The 26,246-nt window shown below is 43.4% G+C and overlaps 1 protein-coding gene across 1 annotated transcript; it reads right to left on the reverse strand.

The window, feature by feature from the left end:
• Positions 1-603: 603 nt before the first annotated feature.
• On the reverse strand, positions 604-17,491 carry CD276 (CD276 molecule). Its single transcript, XM_075273734.1, has 8 exons — positions 17,259-17,491; positions 13,226-13,284; positions 11,032-11,379; positions 10,636-10,932; positions 8,633-8,773; positions 4,341-4,382; positions 3,540-3,572; positions 604-1,267 (listed from the first exon to the last, which is right to left on the reverse strand). Exons 2-8 carry the CDS (start codon positions 13,263-13,265, stop codon positions 1,242-1,244), a joined length of 927 nt encoding a protein of 308 aa, XP_075129835.1. The 5' UTR covers positions 13,266-13,284; positions 17,259-17,491; the 3' UTR covers positions 604-1,241.
• Between the last annotated feature and the right edge of the window lie 8,755 nt (positions 17,492-26,246).

The raw sequence follows: 26,246 nt of genomic DNA on the forward strand, positions 1-26,246 counted from the left end.
ACAAAGGGCAGATGTAATATGCCGTGTTTCAGTTCACCCTTGTCTATCCTCATCTTTTTCTCTGAAATGCTGACCCTCACAAAGGAATTTCCTTGTGTTCAAATTGTAGAGGTGCTGTTTTACAGGAGAGAATATATTGGAGGTGGTGTTATGACCACAACTTTGGCATACCTTTCCAATTGGGAGTACTATTTTTAGGAAAGTTACCCTGCTTCTCTACCAGGATTATTAGTAGTGAATTAACAGAAGCCATGAATGCAGAATTCATTATCACATCATGATTATGACTAGAGATGAGCGAGTACTGTTACGGATCAGCCGATTCGAACAGCACGCTCCATAGAAATGAATGGATGCATCTGGTACTTCCGCTTTGACGGCGGCCGGCCGCTTAAGCCCCTGCGTGCTACGTCCATTCATTTCTATGCGAGCGTGCTGATCCGATCGGCTGATCGGATCGCTCATCTCTAATTATGACTTACCAAAATACCTAATTGAGTAATAGGAGAGCCCCAGAGAATCCCTTTAATTTACAATGATCTTAGGGTTTCATATCTTACCTTCTCTTTTAAATAAAGATAAAAACATTGTTCGTGATAGGAAAGCAGTTTATTAAAAACATCTTATAAAATAATAGCAAATCCCCCCCAAACTTTGTTCTCAGGCAGATTAATGTATCAAACTTTACTGCCATAGAAATGTGCAATATATTAGGCACTGTATTACTTCTGCTTCAAAAGCCTCTAAGGGGCTAACCATGGTAAGCTTCTGTGTGATTTATTACACTCCTTTGTTGATTTCTGGACCAGCAGAACTAGGGAGATGTAACTCTAATACAGAATGAACATCAATTACAGTTCCTGGTCATTTACAATTTATAATCTTCCATGATCACAGTAATCTATGAAATGATAAAGCTATTGGGAAAAGATAAGGGGACTTACAAATGTGCAGTCTTGCATTGTACATAACTAAAAACATCATAAATAACTTTATTGCCCAAAGTAATGACCATATTGAGCCAGTGTTTGCTGCAGATAAGCGCAGCAATAGACATGAACAGCATTATCCTATGGCCTTCCATCAGTACTACTAATATAGAATGCTTTTACACAATGGACCAAATAAAATTCAGCACAGTTAGGCAAACCCAGTAATGCTGATAACTTCACGAAAGGTCCCTTGATCCTTCCAGCGTAGAATGCAGTTTATTTTTCCCAGTGCTCACTGCATGAATGATCTCACTCTAAAGTTGAATTGTCATCACCTGAAAGGAAATTAATGAGATCAGAAAGTTGAGGTCAATAGCTGAAAAGTAAATTTTCAAGAATGTCCACTACTGCGCCGTCCATTATAGATTTCCATTGCTTATCTCTAAATATTGTCTCTTCTACTCAGACATGCCTTAGGACCAAATTCACATGGTTGTATACAAGCCAGTAAACATGATCTCTGTGATATCTATTTCTAAAGCATTACAGATGTAACTATGATGCCATGAGCTAATCCAAAACAACTAAGGGCGAGTTCACAAATCATTTGGGTCAGTTTATATCACACAATTCTTAGGGTAAGTTCACATGGAATTTGCTGCTAATTGGGGGGTAGATTTCTCCCTCGAATCTGGGGCAGATTCTGCTTGGAATCCGCAGCAAGATGTGGGAAAAAAAGAAATGTCCTGCTTGCTCTTGACACGAATTCAGCAGCTGATTCAGCCATGGAGTCCACAGCTCGAGACTCCCAGCTGATTAGTCCCATTCATCTGGGCCTAATCAGCAAGGCTACTTTATCTATAAAACCATAACAACGCATTTCAGGTACATGAATCCCCTTTTTCAAATGTATAAGTGGTATTTGAAAAAGGGGGGATTCATGTACCCCAAAACGTGTTATGTTCTGGTTTTAGAAATAAAACAGCCTTGAAGACGTCCTTGGTGAGCCCGGATTCCTTTCTTCTGGTCCTCCTGGAATTCATGTGGTCTTCACCTGGTGTGATGCTGATCCAGCTGCTGCTCTAGGAGGACAATTGTTTCTGTTCTGCAATAGAGGGGTGTTGTGACCATTCACAACCCCCTCAGGTGAGCGTACATCTTTTTATTCACCTATTTACCTTTTGGTACCAACATACTACACCAGATTTGCACGATGTTGTTTTTGTATGTTTTTTGTTAAGCTGCATCAACATCTCGTCACAGTTAGACAGAGAGCAAAAATGGACAGTTTCTGTCCTTCACAGGTAGATGTTGAGGTCACAACTGCCAAATTCAATATCGAAAACATAGTTAAAACAGGATTACTAGACATACCTGAAGAGGAATAAAGAATATAAATTGAACTGGAATAATAAACATATTGATGTACCTCATGGTTTAGATGTAGACAGAGAGAATGAGAAGTAAGACAAAACAAGTAGTAAACAAGTACCGTATTTTACGGACTATAAGGCGCACTGGACTATAAGGCGCATTGCCCATGAGCGCCTTATAGTCTGTCTCGGTTCATATATAAGGTGCACCGGACTATAAGGCGCAGTCCGGTGCGCATTATATGTTATTGAAAGCGGCGGCACGCAGACTTTGCCAGCGGCCACTTAACCCCCCGCGTGCCAGCCGCTTCTATTGGAAGCGCTCGGCAGGCGAGGAGTTTAAGGGGCTCTATCAGCAAAATCATGCTGATAGAGCCCAACCGTAAAAGTTACATTAAACTACCCCCCCCCCCCCCCCCCCCCCCCGTTTTAAAATAAAACCCTGAAACAGAATGTGAAACTTACCGAGCGGTGCAGGGTGGGCGGGCATTCAGGCCTCCTCTTCCTCCGATGTTCCGTCCTCCTCCTCCGGCGCTCGCGAACTGATAATGGCCTGGGCGCATGCGCAGTAGCCGTAGTAGAAGCATTATGATATTGCGCATGCGCCCAGGCCATTATCAGTTCGCGAGTGCCAGAGGAAGTGGTCAGGACATCGGAGGAAGAGGAGGCCTGAATGCCCGCCCTGCACCGCTCGGTAAGTTTCACATTCTGTTTCAGGGTTTTGCAGGGCTGCCGGACACTTCCCATTCATTTCTATGGGAGCCGGCATGCGAGCGCTCCCCATAGAAATGAATGGACTGCTTTTTTCCATTCATTTCTATGGGGAGCGCTCGCATGCCGGCTCCCATAGAAATGAATGGGAAGTGTCCGGCAGCCCTGCTGTAACGCCGGCGTGTACGGCTGTGATACACGCTGGCGTTCCGTAGTGTGAATGCACCCTTACGGTGCCTTTTATGTATGTATGGAAGCGGCACGCAGACTTTGCCGCCGCTTCCATCCATATATAAGGCGCACCGGACTATAAGGCGCACTTACGATTTCTGAGGAAATCGTAGGTTTTTATGTGCGCCTTATAGACCGGAAAATACGGTAGTAAAGACAAACAACAAAAGATCTTCCACTGTTGCTTGATGGAGGACATTTACTATTAGCTTGCTCTTCTTTCCTACTACAACATTACATATTTGACCACTTTGCTGCAGAAAGTCACTAGTTTATCAAAAAACTGTCTTACCATCTGCTGAACTGATCTTTAGAGGCTGCATTGCTGTAAAACAAAGATGTGTGTTTTTCAGTTTTGCTAAAATTTAAAATAATAATGAAATAAATATACCGTATATACTAGAGTATAAGCCACGTTAATAATAAAAAATTAATGTATAGAATCTCCCATAAAATAGTGAAAAGAAAAAAAAAAAAAAAGCTTTAAAAAAAATTATATATATATATATATATATATATATATATATATATATATATAAAAAATATAGTAAATAAAAGTTCTAAATCACTCTTTTCCCTAGAATACATATAAAAGTAGAAAATGACTGTGAAACACACACATTAGGTATCCCTGTGTCTTAAAGTGCTCAGTCTGCTGAATATAGGGTATCTGTAGTGCTCCTGTTCTGTCGGGAAGGGGTTAATAGGAGCACTGCAGATACCCTATATACAGCCAGGCTGAATTCCAAGTGGGGGAAAAAAAACTCAGTCCTCAAGCTCAGGGAAGGAGCAGACAGACAACCAAAACACCCCCTCCCCTTCCCCAGCATCTACTGCACCCTAAAACTCTGACCATTTTAATTTTTGAAATTTTCCAGTAGCTGCTGCATTCCCCCCCCATGGCTTATACTCGAGTCAATAAGTTTTCCCAGTTTTTTGTGGTAAAATTAGGGGCCTCGGCTTATATTCGGGTTGGCTTATACTCGAGTATATACGGTATTTATTACTACAATTAATAAAAATAAAAAAAATCAATCAATCTATGGGACTGATTGAGTGATTGATCTGTTCACCATCATCTGCGTAGCCATACCTGTTTTCATCTCTCCATTTTCCTCACATGCTTCATTGCCTGCTTTAAAAGGGGGGAAAAAAAAGAAAGTTTAAAATTGATGGGCATGAGTCTGACAAACTGATGTACTTTATGTTAATTGACAAATGGTTTGGGCATAAAGTATAAAGTGATTATATCATACAACAAACACAGAGCACCCATTAAATGCCCATAGCAAAGTGCTACAGTGGTACTGTACACACATAGGGTTTGTTCACACAGTGGAAAAGAATGAGGAATTTAAAGATGACCTTTCACCTCCTCCATGAAATCAAGTTCTTAGCATCTGTTAATAGTTGTAGCTCCACCGATTCTAGCACAGTTGGAATTTTCTCACTAGCCCCCACCTTTCCAGAGCAACAAGCGCAGTTAGATTTGGCGCTACTTAAACTCTGTAATGTTAGCAGGGTAGTGTCGGGCAGAAAGTTAAATTCAGAGGCAGGTTTCTGGACTTTCTGCATTCATTATTCCTATAGGGAAATTACCAGAATTTCTGTAGGTGTAGCTTAAGTGCTGCGATTTCCATAACTGCAGTGGTTTTGGAAGTCGCAGTTTCAGTTGTGCGTATTTTTCTGCAATGTGTGGATGGGATTTGCAACGTAGGCTGGTCTTACACAACCGTAGTTTAAGACCGCAAATAGTCCGCAATCGCGGATTTTAAATTGCGGACCATTTGCAGACTCACTGTTTTCTATGCGGCCTCTTACACCACCGTAGATTTTGTCCGTGGTGTGGCGTGCCATAACTGTGGTCCAGACAGTATACTGCATGTCCGTAATGGCCGTGTTTTTACAGCACGGACTGTCCCATACAAGTCTATGGGTGTGTGCAGTTATGCGGATATACACTGAACATACATCAGTGTATATCCGCAATTGCGGATGTCAACATGTGTGTTTTGTTTTTCTGCGGATACGCATAACACTGATACACACGGTAAGACTAGCCTTAGGCTCATATGACTGGGGATAGTTAGAGGAGTGGCTCTGGCCAGATCAAATGCAGAATCCACCTCAAAATCAGCACCAAATTCTGCCGTGAGAACATAACTTTTGACTGTGCAGAAGTAGTGTTGTTGCCAGGATTGTGGCTCAATAGCCAGTTTTAGGTGGCGTTAAGAGTTATCAACTTCAACTCTGGCTTTAAAATAAAGAGATTAATCATATTATATAGTAATCAGTAGTATATCATTAATTAGAAGTATAGTTCGTTGCACATTTACTTCCATAGGAATTCATTCGCTAGCTATTTTTCTTGAATTAGAGCGCTTTTCTGCTTTTGTCTGATAATTGCTGTCAGCCATTTATATAAGAGTCAAAGCAGGAGTTGGACTGTGGAACCAGATATGTGGCCTACCGACTCCACAGCCTTGATTGTGGCCATAGCACTTGTGTGCTGAAAGGAGTCACAGCTGTAATCACGTGGTTCCTTGTAGCCAGGATTGGCTTTGGACCAAGCTGAGGGCACCAATCAGCAGCTTTAACAGTGCACCTTTCTAGGATTTTTTTAAAAATTATTTTTGCTTTTTATTAAAGTGCTTGAATTGTGAAAAATTCCTTTCAACACCTTCTCACTTTGCACCGTACTATTGTGCGTATAGTTAACGCTCAGTGCTGTAACAGTACAGCACTATAATGCTGCAGCACAGGAGCTGTGCCTGTGGTATAATTTCTGGGACTAGCCACTGGAGTCAGAAAACCCTCCAACTTGAGCAGCTTAACCCCTCATATTGCTGCAATCAATAGCGAACATGGCATCCAGGTGGTCCCGTGGCAAGATCATCTTTGGGCAGAGCCGACTGCACATGCTCTGTCGACCATTTTGTGATGGTTTGTTACACAATTTCAATCACATACAGTGCAGTGCAGCGTTGGATGCCTACGCAAGGCTGAAAATGAGGTGAAACAAAAACCAAAGAGGGATAATCCAAACCCACCATCTACAAGGTATAGATTAAAAGAATAAACTTTATTATTATTCAGTTTAAAATAATACAAAAAATCATGCCCCTCTTAAAAAGTGTGCACAGTGAGCTCACTGCTAATGAATTTAGGCGCGACCTGCTTACCATCTATCAGTAAGCTGTAGCGTTTTTTTTAGGTGTGAACAGTGCCTTAAATCACCTCTGCACACTTTTTAAGAGAGGCAAGATTTTTTGCAGAGCCCTGGAGGTGCCAGTAAACTGAAATTCCCCAAGAAGTGACCCCATATAGTAGGGGCAATTTTAGTGTCTCTGCAAATGTGACATGGTTTCCAAAAACCAACTATCTAAATATGCACTCCAAAAGCACATATCGCTCCTTCACATCAGCACCCTACTGTGTATCCAAACTGCAGTTTATGCCCACACGTATGACACTGGTGTACCCCAGATAATGTACTTAATGCCATATGTGGGTATAAACTAGGCACAGCCGGGCACAAAAGGGAAGGAGAACTATTTCGGTTTTTGGAGCACAGTTTGGTTTTAGGACATCATGCCACTTTTGCAAAACAACTGAATTGCCAATAAAGTGGAATCTTTCTTCCCTTCTGTGCCCTAATATCTGTTTATACCCACTATGACAGTATCCAGCTGATGGTGAAGAGTGAATATTTAAGCTGTGCAGAGTACATTGGGAACACAAAATTTCCTACTATATTCCCAGTAGTTTCTATGATTGGGGGAGTCACTCTGGGGTCACTTTGGAGGTCACTTCTGGTCTCTTTTTCCTCATAAGCTATAAACCTGGTTTGTCCCCTGATATCCGCTCGCACAACTTATAAATTCCCTTCCCGCTGCAGCCAGTTGTGTTCTATTGATTTGGTGATTTGGGGGTTTTTTGTCTTCACATTGTACAAGCTATACTTTCTTCATTTTTCTGGTGATGTGGCCATATAAGGGTTTGTTTGTGGGATGAGATGCATTTTGTAATGACACCATTTTTGGGTGCCTACATCTTATTGAAAACATTTTATTAACTCTTTCTTGCTGGATTTAAACAAAAAAAACAATTCTGGCATTGCATTTTTCCTTTTAAAATTTTTGCCATACAGCATAAGTAAAATGTTACCTTTATTCTGAATGTCAGTACGATTACGGCGATACCTCATTTATATTATTTTTTATGCGATACTAATTCTGCAGAACAAAAAAACATTTGGGGACATAAATGCTTTTTATTGGTACTGTTCTGGGGTACATATGACTTTTTGATCACTTTTTATAGCATATTTTGTAAGGTGACATTGCGAAAAATCATTATTTCCAGTGGGTTTTTTTTTGTTTTTCTTTTCCGACAATAACCGTGTACATTAGAGGGCTTTATCATTGGGAAGTGTCATTTTTAACTAAGCAAATACTTGCATAGCCTTTAGAAAGGCTATTCCAGACAGTCTACTATTCACTATGTGTGTGAGAGAAGAGAGACGAGTCATCATCAACAGCTGCCTCCCTGCTCTGACACACACAGAGAATAGCAAAGGGGCACATAGACACTTCCGGAGTGCATGGAGAAGGGTAATTAGCATATGAATAAAAATCGACTTATTCAAAAACTACTGAGGCAATTTACATACAAAGGTAGGCGTGAAATATGACAATACTAGATATGGATTGTTTTTTTTATTAATTTTTAGGTTTTTTTATGCAATTCATTTTCTATAGAAATAAGGGAATTTGGGGGGCTTAAACTTGATTAATTTTTTTCAAACACTCCCCCCCCCCTTTTTTTTTTATTTTATTTACTTTTTCACATGTCCCTATAGGACACATCAATCAGTGATTTCCCCACTCGTTCTGTATTATACACTGCAAGACACAGCATGCTTGAGTCTTGCAGTGTATACAGGAAATCAGCCTATGCAGACACATAGGCTGACTTCCCAAAGGTCCTGGCATGATCACCAGGTAACGGGGGGCTCAGGGCAACCTGAGGTCACTGGCTAGACCCCAGGCTGCATACTACAGGTACCGGCACACCCCGATCTCGCCACGGGTGGGGAGGGGGATTGGGTTTGCCGGGAGAAGGGAGAAAAATCACGGAACCCCTTGGATCCCATCGAAGCTCAGATAGTGAGCAGGCGGCTGACCTCGGAAGTAATATTACGTCCGGGTGCGCAAAGTACCAGGCGACCAGGACGTAATAGTACGACCAAGGTCGTTAAGGGGTTAAATGAAAGATGCAAACGTTTTCTTTACTTCCAATAGGTTCTATATATTAAAAACACAAATATTTTCAATCCCAGCAGAAGTGTACTGTGACCCACTCTAGAACTTCTTATACAGTTACCTGCTTCTTCTTGTTCCTCCTCACAGCTCTGTTTAAGGTGTTTTCTGCACACACATGCCAAAGCAACTAGAAGACCAAGGAGGCAAGTACACAACCCGATCGTCACCCACACAGCCACCATAGGGAAGGAGAGGTGTTGACCTTTCCAAGAGAAGAGGATATAAGTTAAAGAATGCAAACAATTCAGTGAATGAAATAAATAGTTACCAGGGAATGTCAAACATCTGACAGAAGATTAATATATCAGATTGTGGCCAGTTGAATATTACAACAGATTTTAATGCCAGAATGGATTGTCTAAGTGAAACAAAATGTGTATATAATGTCAGAATTGAAATTAATTCAGATCCTATTGTTTATTTGGACGGTAATGAAGCCACTGATCAGTATTCACTAATTCGGTGACATTTGTGTTAATACAGCAACAAAGTGGGAAAGGAACTCACAGACTATTCATGTCTCCCATTGCCTCAGGGTGTACACTCATGTAGCATACAGTACAGCAGCGTAGGGTAGGTAGTGCACAGTATAATTTTGTAATCATTGCAGGCATAGGCGGGCAGGGTTTTGGCTGCATGCAGCTGCTGCTATGAGGGAATGCACCCCAAGGCTGAGGCCCCACGTTGTGGAAATGTAGCTTATTTTGTTGCAGATTTTGTTTCGGGTTTTTTTGAGCCAAAGCCAAGGAGGTCTACAAAAGGAATGGGTAAAACAGGGGTCTCAAACTCAATTTACCCCGGGGCCGCTGGAAGTAGAGTCTGGGTGAGGCTGGGCTGCATCAAGTTTTCCCAATTTGTTTTTCTAAGTCGGCGAATTCTGACAGCCGTAACTTTTTTTATACGTCCATGTACGGGGATGCATAGGGCGTCTTTTTTTGCGGGGCCGGGTGTATTTTTTAGTTCTACCATTTTTGGGAAATGCTATTGCTTTGATCACTTTTTATTTATTTATTTAGCATTTATTAGACCCCCTAGGGGTATTGAACCCCAGGGGGTCTGATCACTAATGCAATGCATTACAATGTTAATGCATTGCAAAAAATCATCATTTCTTTTGCAGGCTGCATAGAGCAGCCTGCAAAAGAAAGAGATTGCAGACAAGCCTGCCAGCCTTGTAAAGGCTCCCGGCTGTCATGGCAACGTGACGTCAGCCCTGGAGCTTGCTCCAGGCGCCAGCGATCACCGGCAAAATGGCGGCGCCCAGGCGCCGCTGGGAAAATGACGCCTCCGGCGCCTGTGACCGTGGCGTCGGAGGGGTTAATGCCTCCGATGGGTCCCGGGACCGATCGGAGACATTAGAGCCGGTTGCCTACTGCTTAAAGAAGTAGACACTTGGCGGCTATGGCGGCCGCCCGGCTCCCGGGCGGTCGCCATAGTTACACACCCGACATGCGCAGTACTATTACGGCGGATGTCGGGATGTCTGCCGGGGGCTGCAAACTATTGTTCCGAGGGCTGCAGTTGGCCCGCAAGTTTGAGACCCCTGGGGTAAAATATAGGCAGTTCTCATACTTCTACCTTCTGTTCAATCCACTCCTGGCTTTGGCTCAAGCAGAAGAAAAAAAAAAAAAACACAGGAAAAAAACAAACAAAAAAAACACACAACAAGATCTGCAACAAAAAAGCTGTATTTCCTCAATGTGGGGCTTTAGCCTAAAGAATGACATACACAACAGACTTTTGTCTAGTTATAGCGCATCCTGGAGCACGGCCCTGTTTATCATAGGAAATATATGCCGGTTCCTGCTGGTGTAAATTTCCATTATGGCACACTCCTCAAAGATTTCCATTCTGGTTCAAACACCACCAAAAAACTGGCACACGTGTACTAGACAATTTTCATATTATCTTGAAAAGGGTGCTTGGCCATAAGGAGTCATAAAATGCACCAAATTTATTAGTGGTATGTTGGCTTTTGTTTACTGCAAACTAAGAAATGGCACATCTGCTGTTCTGATGAACAATAGATGACCTATGACAAAACAAAGTATTTCTTACACTGACCTGTGACGCTGAGAGACGCATGGGTCACGATCTGTAGTACAGGATTATACACTAGGCAAGTATAAGTGTCATTTGTCTCTAGGGTTACACGGATAGAGCTCTGTACATGGAACAAGCCTTCTTCATTGGCCATTACTGACGTTGTCATATTTTCTGTAAGATTTTTCCCACTTCCATCTTGCCACAGTATTTCAGCCTGAGGGTATCCACGATATGTATGGCAGTTTACAGTTACCTGGTCACCTGGTTTAAGGCCTTCGCTAGGTTCCAGGTGCAAAGTAGGTTTGGTGTAGAAGGCTGTAGTGAAGAAAAATACATGGGTTTATTTCACACCACCAGACCCTCACCAGTGAGTGTCACTAAGAAGACTTTCGATCACACGTAGCGCGTGGTTACCTGCCACCTGAAGACTTACAACAGCTGAACTGGAGTTCCCAACATTAACAAAGCAGGAGTAAGTGCCCTCATCAGACAAACTAACTTTGTGCAGCAAAAGAGATACGTTGCCCTGCAGTAGTTGTCCAATAAAGAGCTGTGTCCGGTTAATGAATTTTGGGTCTTGTTTCTCTAGTTGTTCCTGTCCTTGGGTGAAGCCATGAATCTGCTGGAGTTTTGTGATCTCCCAAAACACACTAAGGTCCTGCAAGGAAAATCCAACAGGAGGAGAAAAGCTGCATGGAAGTACGACATCTTCATCTAGGATCCCAGTGATGGGTACGTCAGGAACAATTACTTCAATTGATCCTTGAAAACAAAACACAAAAAGCATAGTATAGAAGAGGGACATACTGTGAATTGGGATGGTTTTAGAAGCTCTGATATGATCTGCAGTCTCTTATTTTTCTAGTCTAGCAATAATGATGTTGTGTAAATGACCTGCAGCTCATACAGTACTTAATTGGCCAGATTTACTAATTCAGTCTAATATTTAGACATAGGCAAGATTGCAGTCTTAAAATATGCCACATTTATGACAGTGAATAATGCTGAATGAGAAATCTGGTGCAGCTTTAGGCCAGTTGTAGACGACTGTGCTGCAACCAGCCTGCCGTGATTTAGAAGTACGGGCAGTACGCAGGGATGTCTCCGTGTGCTGCCCGGGCTGTGCTTCCACGGTTCCTTTCATTAAATGAATAGGAGCCACGGATGCAAGGGCCGTAAAATAGGACACAGTCGTGTGTATGGACCCATAGAAAAGAATGGGTCAGTGCGCTCTCTTTGAAATACATGGAGAGCACACTGACCCACAGCATGGTCGTCTGCAACCAGCCTTATAGTCAGTCTAGTCTCACCCATACCACCTATTAACTGGCTTACTTTGCAACAGAATTTTGGTGCAATTCAATCATTCTTTCTACTAAGACCCTCACCCTTAAAAACTGGCTAAAAGACATAAAACATAGTGTGCACAGCATAAAATTAAGTTTTTGACACAAATTAAGCCATACTTCATATCCTCAGGATAGACTCCAAAAAGACTACTAAGTGCCCCATAACACTGCCTAAATATTAATGCAGTGAAGGACATCAATAACAGACACACGTGGGATTTATTCTTTCATATATCAGTCCCATTGTTCTATTTTCAATTAGCTGATTTGGGATGTAAACCTGAACATAGATGTGAATGGGCCCCAAGTGTGTGGGAATTTTTTTTTTTTTTACATAATCCAATAATTGGCAAAGTGACAGGCTTCAGGCACACGACTGTGTGTATTGTGAGTGTGCTATCCCATGTTTTTCATGGGTAGCACACTAACATCATATTCTATGGCCTCATGCACACAATGATTTATTATTATAAACCCAGGGCAAAACATGACAGGTCCTATTCCTGCCCATTTTGTGGCCACCTGGGCTCACTGAAGTAAATTAATAGGTCTATGGAGGCAACACCCTGATATTATCTGTTCCGTCGGTGCCATTCAACCATGGACCTAGGACATGCACACAGTCATATTCATATAGCTTTAGCCACAGATGCCTTATGTACAATGTATAGTGACTAGCGTAGCTGCAAAGGATTTCTGACTGAAGAACTGCAACCAATAACTTCTGCCTTTATAGAAGATTCATGGCTTGGGACAGTAGAACAGCACTAAGGGTGAATTCACACTGAGTAAACGCTAGCTTATTCTGAACGTAAAACACGTTCAGAATAAGCGGCGTCTAAAGCAGCTCCATTCATTTCTATGGGAGCGGGGATACGAGCGCTCCCCATAGAAATGAATGGGCTGCTTCTTTCACTCCGTGCAGTCTCATTGAAGTGAATGGGGAGTGCCGGCGTATACGGCAAGCTCTGCTCATGCCGGAGCGTACACGCCGGCACTCCCCATTCACTTCAATGGGACTGCACGGAGTGAAAGAAGCAGCCCATTCATTTCTATGGGGAACGCTCGTATCCCCGCTCCCATAGAAATGAATGGAGCTGCTTTAGACGCCGCTTATTCTGAACGTGTTTTACGTTCAGAATAAGCTAGCGTTTACTCAGTGTGAATGCACCCTAAGTCTGATACTCATCACCCTCACTAAGGGGTGAACTAAATTATATGTTCTTGTTTTATATACATTAGAATATCAGCAAACTTACTGCATAAGGGAAGGAAAAGAAGAAGGCAAAGGACTTCCATGTCTTAGGGTCACGAGGAACTAGAAAGAAAGAATGGAAATTAGTGACATTTTAAGTGGTGACAAATCAGGAAGTTTCAGACATAAAACGCGTAGGATGTAGCATCCTGACTGACAATCCTAGACTTACATGCTAACGTAAAACAACCATGTGACTGTACAGGTCACATTTAACCACTTCAGTACCGGGCCAATTTATGGTCCAGGACCAGACACATTTTCGGGGTTTTTTTTGTATTGGCGGTTTTGAGGGCTGTAACATTTTTCCCGTATGTCTCAGTCAACTAATTTTTTTCGAGAAACATAGGGATTTATTTTTATGTTGTTTTTATTTTCGAATATGTTTTAATTTTTTTTATATCCGGGAAAATATAAACATAATAGGAGGAAACTTGTGTCTGGTTTTCAATTTATTATTTTTCTTTATTTAAGAACACAAAGTGTCACTGAAAAACTTTATAAAATAGTTTTTCCTCTCCGTTACGGTAATTTTTATTTTGTATGGTGTCGTCGGGGGTGGGGCTATAACCTTTAATAACGGTGTTTTATTAGCGTATTATTATTTTTTTTTTATTATGATTATTTTATTTACATTTTTTTTACTTTTTTATTATATTTTTATTTTTTTTCAGATTGTGTCCCCATAAGGTCATAAGAGACATTTGGGGACATCTGATCACTTTTTTTTGTTACAGAGGCTGATTTCCCCTGCAACTGAGGCTGGTACATTTAGCCTCAGTTGCAGGAGGAATACAACCTCCTGCAGGCTGTATACGCAGTATACAGAGCTGATCTGGGTCCTGTAGGACCCAGCAGCTCTTGCAAGACGCTGCTCCCGGCAGATCACGTGACCGCCGGGTCAGAGGGCGGCCGCATCATGGTGGCGCCCATAGCCGGGTATACAGCGCTCATTAAACCTTCCCTGCCATCTCTCTGGGAGCTCTGGCTGAAGTTACAACCAGCTCCCAGCTTCAGCAACTGCATGATCTCCGTGCACGATCTCCGTGCAGCTGCTGTGTTCTGATTGGATGTACCGGTACGTCCTGTCAGAACTGGGCAACCACTTCCCGGATGTATAAAGTCTAAGAGCAGTCCGGAAGTGGTTAATGGGATTCTATCTTTAGAATCACTTTTTCAGGTAATATCACGTCAAAATAACCTTAAGAAAGGCTATTCATCCTCTACCTTTATATTTCTGCTCCGCGCCGCCGTTCCATTGATATATCGGATTTTCACAGTATGCAAAAAGTCTCCAGACAGCTGCCTGAAGACACTACAGCGACCCCTCCATGTTCTACAGCCACGCTTCTCCGCCGTGTCCTTCGTGCAGTATTCTTTTGGCGAGTCTGCTTTTGGAATTTAAATTCAGTGCATGCGCAGTTAGTTCTGCCATCAGGCTTCAGGCAGAGCCGAATGCACATGTCTGTTCAGCCATTTTACTGTGGTCACTTACAGGATGCTGCATAGAGGCGCAGCTGTAGAAGATGGAGGCGTCGCAGGAGAGTCTTCAGGCAGCACAGTGACCCCTCCTGAGCTGTTTGAGCACAGGGGGAACGCCTCCTGTGCTGTCTAGATACTCATTTGCATACCGGGAAAAAACAGTATATCAACTTAACGACAGCGCGGAGCAGGAATATAAAGGTAGGGGACGAGTAGACTTTCTTAAGGATATTCTGATGTGATATTACCTGCAATGAAAAAGAAACTGGGGCCACACGGTGACTCAGTGGTTAGCACTGCAGCCTTGCAGCGCTGGAGTCCTGGTGTTCAAATCCCGCCAAGGGCAAAAAACCATCTGCAAGGAGTTTGTATGTTCTCCCCGTGTTTGCATGTATTTCCATCCCATATTCCAAAAGCATACTGATAGGGGGGAAAAAAATTTACATTGTGAGCTCTATGTGGGGCTCGCAATCTACATAAAAAAGAAAAAAAAAGAAACTGCAATGGAGACTACAGCCATCTTACTGATAAGAAGGAGGTGGTTGGCGTTGTGACTCTCCCAAGAATAAAGTTGGCCATACACATTAGGTACAAATCAGACAATCTGTCAGTTATCATCTGTGTTGAGCACTAATGCTTGGTTCACACATCAGTATGCCATCGGTCCGTTTGAATTCAGTTTGAGACTTTAAAACAGACTGATGCACATAGTGATTGTATACTGACATCTTTTTATGCTGATAGTAAATGCTGAAAATTGTAAACAGAGTAGAGATAGGGACATTTATTATATGTTCTTATCTCTACTCTGTTTACAATTGCTACGTTTAATCCCCTTATCTGTCCTCTAGGGGACAATGTTTGCTATCAGCATAAAAAGGTGTCAGTATACAATCAGTATGTGTATCAGGGCTTGTTCACATATGCGCCGCTTCTCCATTCTGCAGGTTTCCGTTTTCTGTAGAAAACAGAGGCAGGAGACAGAAACCTGCAGGACTCTTTCATACCCATTCATTTGAATGGGTTTGAAAGATGTCCAGCCGTGAGCGTTTTATGCTCTCTGCCGCGAAACCATTTTTTTTTTAAACCAGACACAGAGTCGGACATGCAGTACTCTGTGTCTGATTTTAAAAAACTGTTTCGCGGCGAAGAGCATAAAACGCTCACCGCCACTCGCGGCCGGACCCCATCTGACAGGAAACCACAGAACGGAGACCGAACGCTAGTGTGAACCTAGCGTAGTCCGATTTTAGTCTCAAACGGACGGATGGCATACTGATGTGTGAACCAAGCATTAGGCTGAGGCCCATGTTGTGGAAATGCAGCTTCAGAGTCCATTCAGAAAGCATCATTTGAATGCAGGTTTGTAGACCCATAGTACATCAGAAACTCACAGCCTCATAAAACACTATAAGGCTCCATGCACACATTCCGGTATGTTATCCGAGGGAGGAGACTGATGGTCCGTTCCGATGAAAATAGTGCAGGTCCTATCCTGCTCAGGGTCATTGGAACAGTACAGATGAAAAGCTCCCATACAGGTAAGTGCATCACACCATGCCCATCACATGGACTTTGTTTCAATGCATAAACCTGGCCATTTGAATGAGTTTTTAGCCAAAGCAGAACTATTTATCCTCCGACTTATATGGAATGGGGGGGAAATTGACAATTTTGTAACAGCTATCTGATGGGGTTAAAATACAACAAATAATGAAAACACAAAGGGGAATTCTAGATTGCCCCAAGACCTGTTCACATCGCGCTTGATCAATACATCTGACTTCAAATTACTATGCACAACTGTAATTGTGATGTTACATTTTGGCATATAGATATTTCAGTGCTTCTGGGGAAGAATATAGGGTAATATATCGCTTACGGTAGGTTCACGCTAGTTTGGCGTTTCCGCTCTTCAGATCCACTTGTGGACTGGAAAAACGGAAAACCGAATCTGCAAACCCATTTGCAGGACTTTTCTCTCGGCATTTTTCAAGCAGAATGGGGGACGGAATCCCCAAATAGTCACACAGTCCTGATGTGACCCTAGCCTTACGCTACATTCCATCTACACTAGTTAGCTAGCGGTTTACACAGACCACCATTATGGGGGGGCGGATTATGACGAGGATTCCGCGCCAAAATCTGCTCCCTCTTGCCCTGTGTGGATGAGGCCAAAGCCTTGCCATAGGAAATACAGTGCAGAGTCCTAGTGAAAACCAGGGGCTGCAGAATGCCAGCAATAGTTACACTGAAAATCAGCTGTGTGAACATGTCCTGGTTGTCCCTATTTTTGGGACTACACTATGGGCAGGGGGGAGAGAGAGAACTTATAACAGTAACTATAGCAGTGAGTGCCACACCTAGGGAACCCGGCGTGTCCTCAAACAGCCTCACAATACACAATGCAAAGTGTGAACATGAACTGGCCTCAGCTGCCATAAATCCTTCCCACACAGTGCGCTACCGCACCCCTCTAGAGTATAACAGCCGCGCTCCCAGGCAGATTAGCCATGACAGGCGCCCACACACCCAGCAGGAGACAAGGCACGTACCTGGCACACTCCTTGTTATGGGACACTGAGGACACCCCTCACACTGCCGGCACTGGCCACAGGAATACTTGCTTCAGTGTCTCCCGGTTTGCGGCTCCATGCTTAGTCTACTTCCCCTTCCCATTCCGTGATGAGATCATGCAGAGTGTGGCGGGAGGATGGGAGAGAGATAAGCGAAATCATTGGCTGTGGCTCCCTGACAAAGACCTCTTGCTAGAGGTGGCTGCATGGAGGGCTGCTGGAGGGACGCAGGTTTCCTGTCACTCCTATCCGCCCTCCTCTTAGAGGACTGGAGGGGGCGTCTGTCCATATCCGAGTGCAATGTCTGCCCGCTAACCTCATGAACCCGGGAGCAGTGGAGCAGAGCAGGCGCTTCATGTTATTAGACGCCCGCCCGGAGACATTACGCCAATACAGTTACGGTGTAGGAATATGGTCATACAGTGTTTCTGCATGCCGTTCTCTCTGCTCTGTGATGGCAGGGGGAGGATATGGGCTAAGGCTGGCAGTCATGTGCCAGTACTGTGCCCAGAGGAGAATGCCTCTTGTCACTCTGCCCGCTCGTCTGTAAATGTTTGACGCAGAATATGACGCACACTGCAACACTCATAGCGGCAGCCTGGCTACATTTGTAAAGAATAGAGTATTGCTCTTCTAAATATGTCCCTGTGACATCAAATTCTTGTCTCCATATGGTGTTCATTACACCAGCCAAGTTCCCCTCCTGGATACACCATGTTATTGCTGTTACCACAGACATATATGGGACTCTTTAATTTTGTAATTCTTATTCTTCTCACTTCCTGTCACCCCTTCTCCGCACATTAATTACAAGGTTAATTCTCTCCTTTCTGAAAGAGAAGGCCTGTATATTATATATTGTGTTCATGCGTCTCATCAGGGCTCGTTCACATCTGCGCCCGGGAGTCTGTTTTGCAGGTTTCCGTTTCCTGCACAAAACAGAGCAGGAGACGGAAAGCTGCAGGACTCTTTCCTACCCATTCATTAGAATGGGTTTGAAAGATGTCCGGCTGTGAGTGGTGGTGAGCATTTTATGCTCTCCGCGGCTAAATCGTTGTTTTTTTAAACGGACACAGAGTCGGACATGCAGGCAGAAGACGGAAACCTGAGAACGGACTGCTGAACGCTGGTGTGAACCTAGCTTCACTCCAGTGAGGGGAGATAAAAAATAAAACAAATTCCTGACATCTGCCATCTTATTACGGTGCTGCCAGGAAGGACTACCTACAAAGGCCATCTCTACCCACCGCCGGAGAGGATCTCAACCCAATCAGTGATCACTGCGTCAGTTGCAGCATATGTACATCACCCAGTGATGGAGAGCGTACGGTGGCGGCTGAGGGTGAGTCTGGGGAGGGTCTGCTAAAGGTAACTGCCGTTGCCTAACAACTAGTCAAAGGTCGGGGGGGGGGCGGAAGGTTCAGCTACAGGTGTAAATAACTGTTCAGCATCTGTGCTCAATTTTTGGTTTCATAGTATCTTTTTTCTTAGTGGTTAACAGTCAGTGGCATAGCTAGCGGGGAAGCAGAGGGGGTGGCTGTGGCTCTGTGGGGCTCACTCCTGGCCTGCCATTAATACTTGTTTTACTTTTAACTAGATCTGTGTCTGTAGGCAACAATTTAGTTAAAATGCATCCTGCAAATAACTGTCTTCTAAACCACAAGTCACTTCGGGTCTGTGGTTTACAAGACACTGAGACCACAGATAGCAGATGTTTGCATCTCAGTACAGGCAGGCATGATGATGTCATAGCATTGCGCCTCCTGCACCAAGAGGCAGAAGTCCCATGCGTTGACCAGATCGCAGGTTAGGTGGGTATAACTTTTTTTTTTATCACTTGTGATACAAAATAATGCAAGGGGGGGGGGGGGTAATAATGCAAGGGGCTTGTTAGAAGGGGGAATTATACCTGCAATGGTGGACTCATTAGGTTGAAAGTAGGATAATGTGGGGGTCATTTCTATGAGAGGTCATTAGGGGTGCAGTATTTATGTCAGGGAGAATTAGGGGCATAATATAAGGGGGCAATTAATTTAATTAAGGTGGCACTAGGGCTATATTAAAGGGGTTGTCCCATCACAAGGATCCTATCTATACTGCTTGTTAATGTGAGTGTAAGACTTTTCCTAAATACATTGCTTCAGCAAAACTGCTTTGTTTGTCCATTATCTTACTTTATTCAATTCATTGTTGACACAGCCCTTGACTTATCTGGCAAAAGTCAAGTGATGTATCTGCTGCTCTCAGGGGGGAGGAAGGAGGGGCTAAGTGCACGGGAGCGAGCCTGGAGGGGGGGGGTAGTTTACACTTTGGGGGGAGGGGGCCGCCAATACAGACCCGGCATTCGCTGTAATAGAGAGGCGGATGCCGGGGAGGGTTAGACGCCAGCACAGGTGCCGGGGCCTGCGACATCGCTACGCTCCTGCCCTGCATGAAGCCAGCAGCGGCAGGCGCGATTCTGCCATTCTGGAGGAGCGGAATAGCAGCATCGCTCCTGGCGCTGCTGGCTTCATGCAGGGCAGGAGTGTAGCATTGTCGCAGGCACCTGTGCTGGCGTCTAACCCTCCCCGGCATCCGCCTCTCTATTTCAGCAAATTCCGGGTCTGTATTGGCGGCCCCTTCCCCCCAAAGTGTAAACTACCCCCCCCTCCAGGCTCGCTCCCGTGCACCTAGCCCCTCCTCCCTCCCCCTGAGAGTAGGCAGATACATCACTTGACTTTTGGCCAGATAAGTCAAGGGCTGTGTCTGTATTGGCATTGTGAAGGCTGGGGAACTGACTGGTCTCACTATTCGCTGTACGTCCGATGCCTAGCTGCATCGGGAGCGCGCACGCAGGGCCAGCGGCATAGAAGCGACGTCATCTCGCAGCTGGCTTTGCATATGTAACTCCGCCCACCAATGACGCAACAAAGCAGGAAGAAAGAAAATTTTACAGCAGCGAAGACTGGTGAGTATGTGACGTGGGAATACCCCTTTAAGGCTAAGGCCCCATGTAGCGTCCCGCAGAAAACTGCTGCAGTAATACATTGTGTTTTTGCAGTGCTTTTCACAGGAGATCTGCAGAGGTTTCCTCTGTGGACTTTCTGTTTTCATTATACCTATAGGGAACTGCCAGCGTTTCCATAGGTATAATTGACATGCTGCGACTTCCAAAACTGCAATGCAATGTAAACGCAATGTATAGATGGGGTTTGCAAGAATTCCATCTACTTTGCAGGAATTGTAGAACACAGTGTTTTATTCCACATTTCTAGCACGTGAAGCCTTCAGGAATTTCCCACCTTATTATATCCTCAGAATAGACCATCAATAAGAGATTAGTGAATCCCCACTCATCAGATTTATGAAGGGGCTATGGTGCCTGTGTATATCAGATGCTATCTGTTTATAGTGACCGTATGGTGTAATTCCAGTCTTGTCACATAGACGTGTATAGGACGAGGTTGTACTTACATTACATGGCCGCTATGAAATGAATTACACTATGTAAACAGAGAAGCACTCATGGTGTTTACACAAGTACCACGGTTCATTCAAACAGCTGATCCTGGGGTCCCGGGTATTGGAACCCCAATAATTTTGTTTTACTTTTTAATTAGGAAACACTTGGGGCATTATTAATAAGAGGCACTATTTACAGGGGCTACACAGGGAAGTTATTAATTTAAAGATGCACTTGGTGGTATTATTCATTATGGGGGGTTATATTATATATTTTATAATTTGGAGTAGCAGCAGGATGGGGGCTTTGTGTAGGTGAGGACAATGTAGGTTAGGTGCCTGGAAAAGTGAGGAGCCAAAGATGTCTGTGCTACAAACTTTACAGAAAATGGAAGAAGTGGTCATGGAAAGAGATGAGGAATGTGAAGGATTAGTCAGAGATGTCATCTGTAAGTCACTAAATGTTACTTCACTGTATACTACCTAAATGGTCTGCAGAGCCCTGTGTACAGGCCTTATCTACCACTATACAGTCAACGTATAATGATGATATTGCTATATCTAAGTTGGGGGCCCACTTGTACATGTTCACATTCTCCCCTTTGCTGGACCTCTAGCTAACATATATATATATATATATATATATATATATATATATAAGCCCAATTTTTCAGCACAGTTTTTGTGCTGAAAAAGCCCCTCCTCGGCTTATACTCGAGTCAAGCAAAAAAAAAAAAAAAAGCTTTAAAGAATATAAAAAAAATAAAGTAAATAAAAGTTCTAAATCATTCCTTTCCCTAGAATACATATAAAAGTGGAAAATGATTGTGAAACACAAACACATTAGGTATCCCTGTGTCTGGAAGTGCCCGGTCTACTGAATATAGGGTATGTACAGTGCTGCTGTTCCGTCGGGAAGAGGTTCATTGGAGCACTGCAGATACCCTGTATTCAGCCAGGCTGAATTCCAAGTGGGGGAAAAAAAAAACAGTCCTCAAGCTCAAGGGGCAGACAGACAACCAAAACACCCCCTCCCCTTCCCCAGCATCTACTGTACCCAAAAACTCCGACCATTTTAATTTTTGAAATTTTCCAATAGCTGCTGCATTTCCCCTCCTCAGCTTATACTCGAGTCAATAAGTTGTCCCAGTTTTTTGTGGTAAAATTAGGGGCCTCGGCTTATATTCTGGTCAGTTTATACTCGAGTATATATGGTAAGTATATATATACTGTATTCTATATACATAATAGTCTCTATTTTTCTACAAATAAATTACAGGGTTTTTTTTAGTTTTTTTGGGGAACACAAGACATGGGCTATGTGCGCTTTGAATTTTCATTCCTTTGTCATTTTTTTTATTTTCTTTCCTTTTTTGTACTGTAATTATTAGAACCCCGGGGGATGATCACTAATGCAAAAAAGACAACATTTCTGTTACAGGCTGCATAAAGCAGGCTGTAAGAGAAATAAATAGGAGACAAGCCCGGATGCCTTCAATAGGCTCCTGGCTGTCATAGTAATGGATCACCAGTTCCAATCTTACTCCCAGGGCTGGTGATCCAGGGGAAAATGGTGGTGATAGAAGGATTAACGTCTGCGATCAGTCGACTGCCATATTTAATCGTCTAACAGCCACTGTACTATAATGGCAGATATCAGGAATGTATTAATCAGTAGGGATTTCTGAAGCTGGACGCCCAGTCTTAATAAAGTATATGAGGGGCCACACGGCTCAGTGGTTAGCACTGCAGCCTTGCAGCGCTGGAGTCCTGTTGTTCAAATCCCACCAAGGGAAAAAAAATATTGGCAAGGAGTTTGTATGTTCTCCCTGTATTTGCATGGATTTCCATCCCATATTCCAAAGACATGTTAATAGGGGGAAAAAATGTACATTGTGAGCTCTATGTGGGGATCACAATCTACATTTAAAAATAAATAAAGTATATGGACAGACATAACTTGAAGCAATACCTTCTTTAAACCCTTCCGGCTCTGCACCATATAGTTAATGCTTACCACTATAATAGTATGGCACAAATCTGTAAAATTCAGCAATGTAGCTTCCAAGTTCCAGCTGAATTATACAGCCACGAGCCGCTACTAGTTGCAGGACTAAGAAAATGCAGTGATTGACAGATTAACACCTTAGAAGGGGTCCATTTGTTCATTTTCATGGACATTAAGGCTGAGTACACACAGGGATTTTTGGTCCGGAAACTGAGGAGGAGGCCGCCTTAAGTTCCGGGCCAAAATACGGGTAGCCGCGACTGGATGCCGGTGCAGTGCACCAGCATCCAGTCACACACTCTGCTCCGGATTAGGCACAATGAATGGGCCTATTCGGAAGGAGGGAATGTCTTCAGGCGGATTCGCGAGGTGAATCGGCCTAAAGAATTAGCATGACGAAAATGCATTGTGGTTGTTTCTGCATTGCTTTTAACAAAAAGTCAGTGGAGTATTCCTCTGTGGACTTTCTGTTCCTATTATACCTGTACGGAAATCACCAGTGTTTCCGCAGGTGTAATTGACATGCTGCGATTTACAAAAACATGAACGTTTTTGAAATTTCAGCATTTCCACTGCAGATTTTTGTCTGCAGTGTTTGGATGAGATTAGCCAGAATCCCATCCACTTTGCAGGTACTGTAAAACCCAGCGTTTTTTGCCATAGAGTTTTTACCGCGACCAAATAGTAGCATTAAATGGTTTGTCCAGGAAAAAAAGTAATTCCTACACTAATCTAAACACCCTCCCCCTGCCTACTTTATAAATTATATCATTTATCAAAAATGTATATTTACCCATATCCCTGTGGTGGTCATTTTCTGGTTATCTGTTGAAGTAGTGTTTGAAGTAGTGTTTCCCCGCTTCCTGAACATCACTAATTCGCCCCCCTCCCTCCACCGTATCACATTTATAGCAATAGCTAAGACAACTGGAAGCTACACAATGTAAACAAATGCAGAAGATGCCAGGAGCTCCCAGAAATCACTGAAAACACTGCTAACATAACAGATCTTTTATTTATTTATTTATTTATTTTAAACAAAAACATTTTTTGCCTGGAATAACCACTTAACTCTTAAGCCTTACAGGCTTTTAATCGGTTGACAACTGCCAGCTGTAAAATTACAACCTATGGTCGTGGTCTCTGAAGACTGGCCAATAGTAAAACTATGGCCATGGCCTGTCTTCAGAGACTCCAATGGAATCAGGAGCGGGTGCTAGCTGTTAGTAACAGCCTCCACAATGTCCGGTAAGAGCTCGGACTGGATGTTTTTTTTTATTTATTTTTTTTTTTATGTAGATTGTGAGCCCAACATAGAGCTCACAATGTACATTTTTCCCTATCAGTATGTCTTTTTTGGAATATGGGATGGAAATCCATGCAAACACGGGGAGAACATACAAACTCCTTGCAGATGGTTTTTTGTCCTTGGCGGGATTTGAACACCAGGACTCCAGCGCTACAAGGCTGCAGTGCTAACCACTGAGCCACCATGTGGCCCCATCGGACTGGATGTTTTAACCCAAGGGCTTCCGCTAAGTTTTCGCGCACACCTACACCATCCCCCTCCCCCCAGCATGGAGAGATCGGGGGATGCCAGTATGTATAATATGCAGCCCAGGTTTGGCCAGTGACCCGAGGCTGCCTAAAGCCCCCATTACCTGGTTGATCCTGCCAGGTAATGAGGAAGTCAGCCTATGTGTTTTCATAGGCTGACTTTCTGTATAGACTGCAAGACACAGCAGTCTGTGTCTTGCAGCCTATGATGCTATATCAGCAATCAAAGTATTGCTGAATCAAGTGTCCTAAAAGGACACATGAAAAAGTAAAAAAAAAAGTGAAATAAAGAGTTTAAAAAAAAATTATTAAAGTTATAAAGTCCCAAAAATTCATTTTTTTGGTATCATCGCGTCCGTAAAAACCTGTACAATAAAGCTGAAACAATATTTAATGTACACAGTGAACTTTGAAAGAAATGGAAAAAAGCAGCCGTAAGTAATGATTTTTCGCCTTCTCACCTTATTAAGTATGCTATAAAAAGTGATCAAAAAGTCTAATGTACTACAAAATCGTACTAATAAAAAATCCCGCAAAAAATAAGCCTTCAACCAACTCTTTCAACCGAAAAATAAAAATCTTATTTTCCCAAATGGATTTTTCCTCTTTAGAATTATTAACGCATAAAAAATAATATAAATGTGGTATCACTGTAATTGCACCGACCGTCAGAATAAAGGTAACATGTTACTTATGCTGTACGCTGTATGGCAAACTGCAAAAAATCAGCCCTCATATTGCCACATCACTAGAAAAATAAAGAACATATAACTTGCACAATCGCCAAATCATTAGAACTAGAGATGTGCGAATAGTATTCGATCGAATACCTCGCTCCCATAGGAATGCGTGTAAGCGGCCAAACACCAAGGGGTTAAGCGCAACAAATTTTCACTGCGCTTAACCCTTTGATGTTCGGCCGCTTACACGCATTCCTATGGGAGCGAGGTATTCGATTGAATACCATTCGCTCATTTCTAATTAGAACACAACTGGCTGTGGCAAAAAGGGGAAGTTTAAGCTGTGCGAGCATATATATGAGGACACCCCAGATTTAGAGCTTACGAGGGAAAATAAATTAAAAGTGACCTCCAGAGTGATCCTCCCCAGTCATAGGAGCTATTGGGGCCATAGTAGGGAATTTGTGTACCCAATGTACTCCGCACAGTTTATATATTCACTCTTCACCATCCGCTGTGCATTCCTGCTTGGGATATTACTGCTTACTGCTCCGATGACTCTGCTATAGTAGGCCTTATCACTGATGGCGACGATAGGGAATACAGAGACTTAAACTGGGACTTTGTTGAATGGTGCCAGCAGAATCATCTCAGGATTAATGCTGGGAAGACCAAGGAGATGGTGGTGGACTTTAGGAAACGGAGGAGTGCTCCGACCCCGGTGGAGATCCAAGGAACATGTATTGAGATAGTCAGGACCTATAAGTATCTGGGTGTGCTCCTCAATAATAAACTAGACTGGGCTGAACACCTGGAGGCGCTGCACAGAAAGGGCCACAGCAGACTCTACCTGCTCAGGAGGCTGAGGGCCTTCGGAGTCCAGGGGACACTTCTTAGGGCCTTCTTCAACTCTGTGGTTGCCTCAGCCATCTTTTTTGGTGTGGCCTGCTGGGGGAGCAGTATATCAACCAGGGACAGAAATAGCCTTGACAGGCTGATCAGGAGGGCCAGCTCTGTCCTGGGGAGCCCCTTGGACCCAGTACAGGTGGTGGGTGACAGAAGGATACTGTCCGTGGTGACCTCCATGCGGGAGAACAAATCCCACCCCATGTATGGGACCCTGATGGGACTTGGCAGCACTGTAAGTGACCGTCTGCTTCACCCCAATCTTCGCACTGTAATGAGTGTATTTATAGTCCAGGTCCCCGCTCAGTGTTTGTTTTTCCACAGATTGAATACATGTGAAGTAGAGATGAGCGAATAGTATTTTATCGAATACTA

The sequence above is a fragment of the Leptodactylus fuscus genome, chromosome 5, assembly GCF_031893055.1.
Source record: "Leptodactylus fuscus isolate aLepFus1 chromosome 5, aLepFus1.hap2, whole genome shotgun sequence".
Classification (NCBI taxonomy): Eukaryota; Metazoa; Chordata; class Amphibia; order Anura; family Leptodactylidae; genus Leptodactylus; species Leptodactylus fuscus.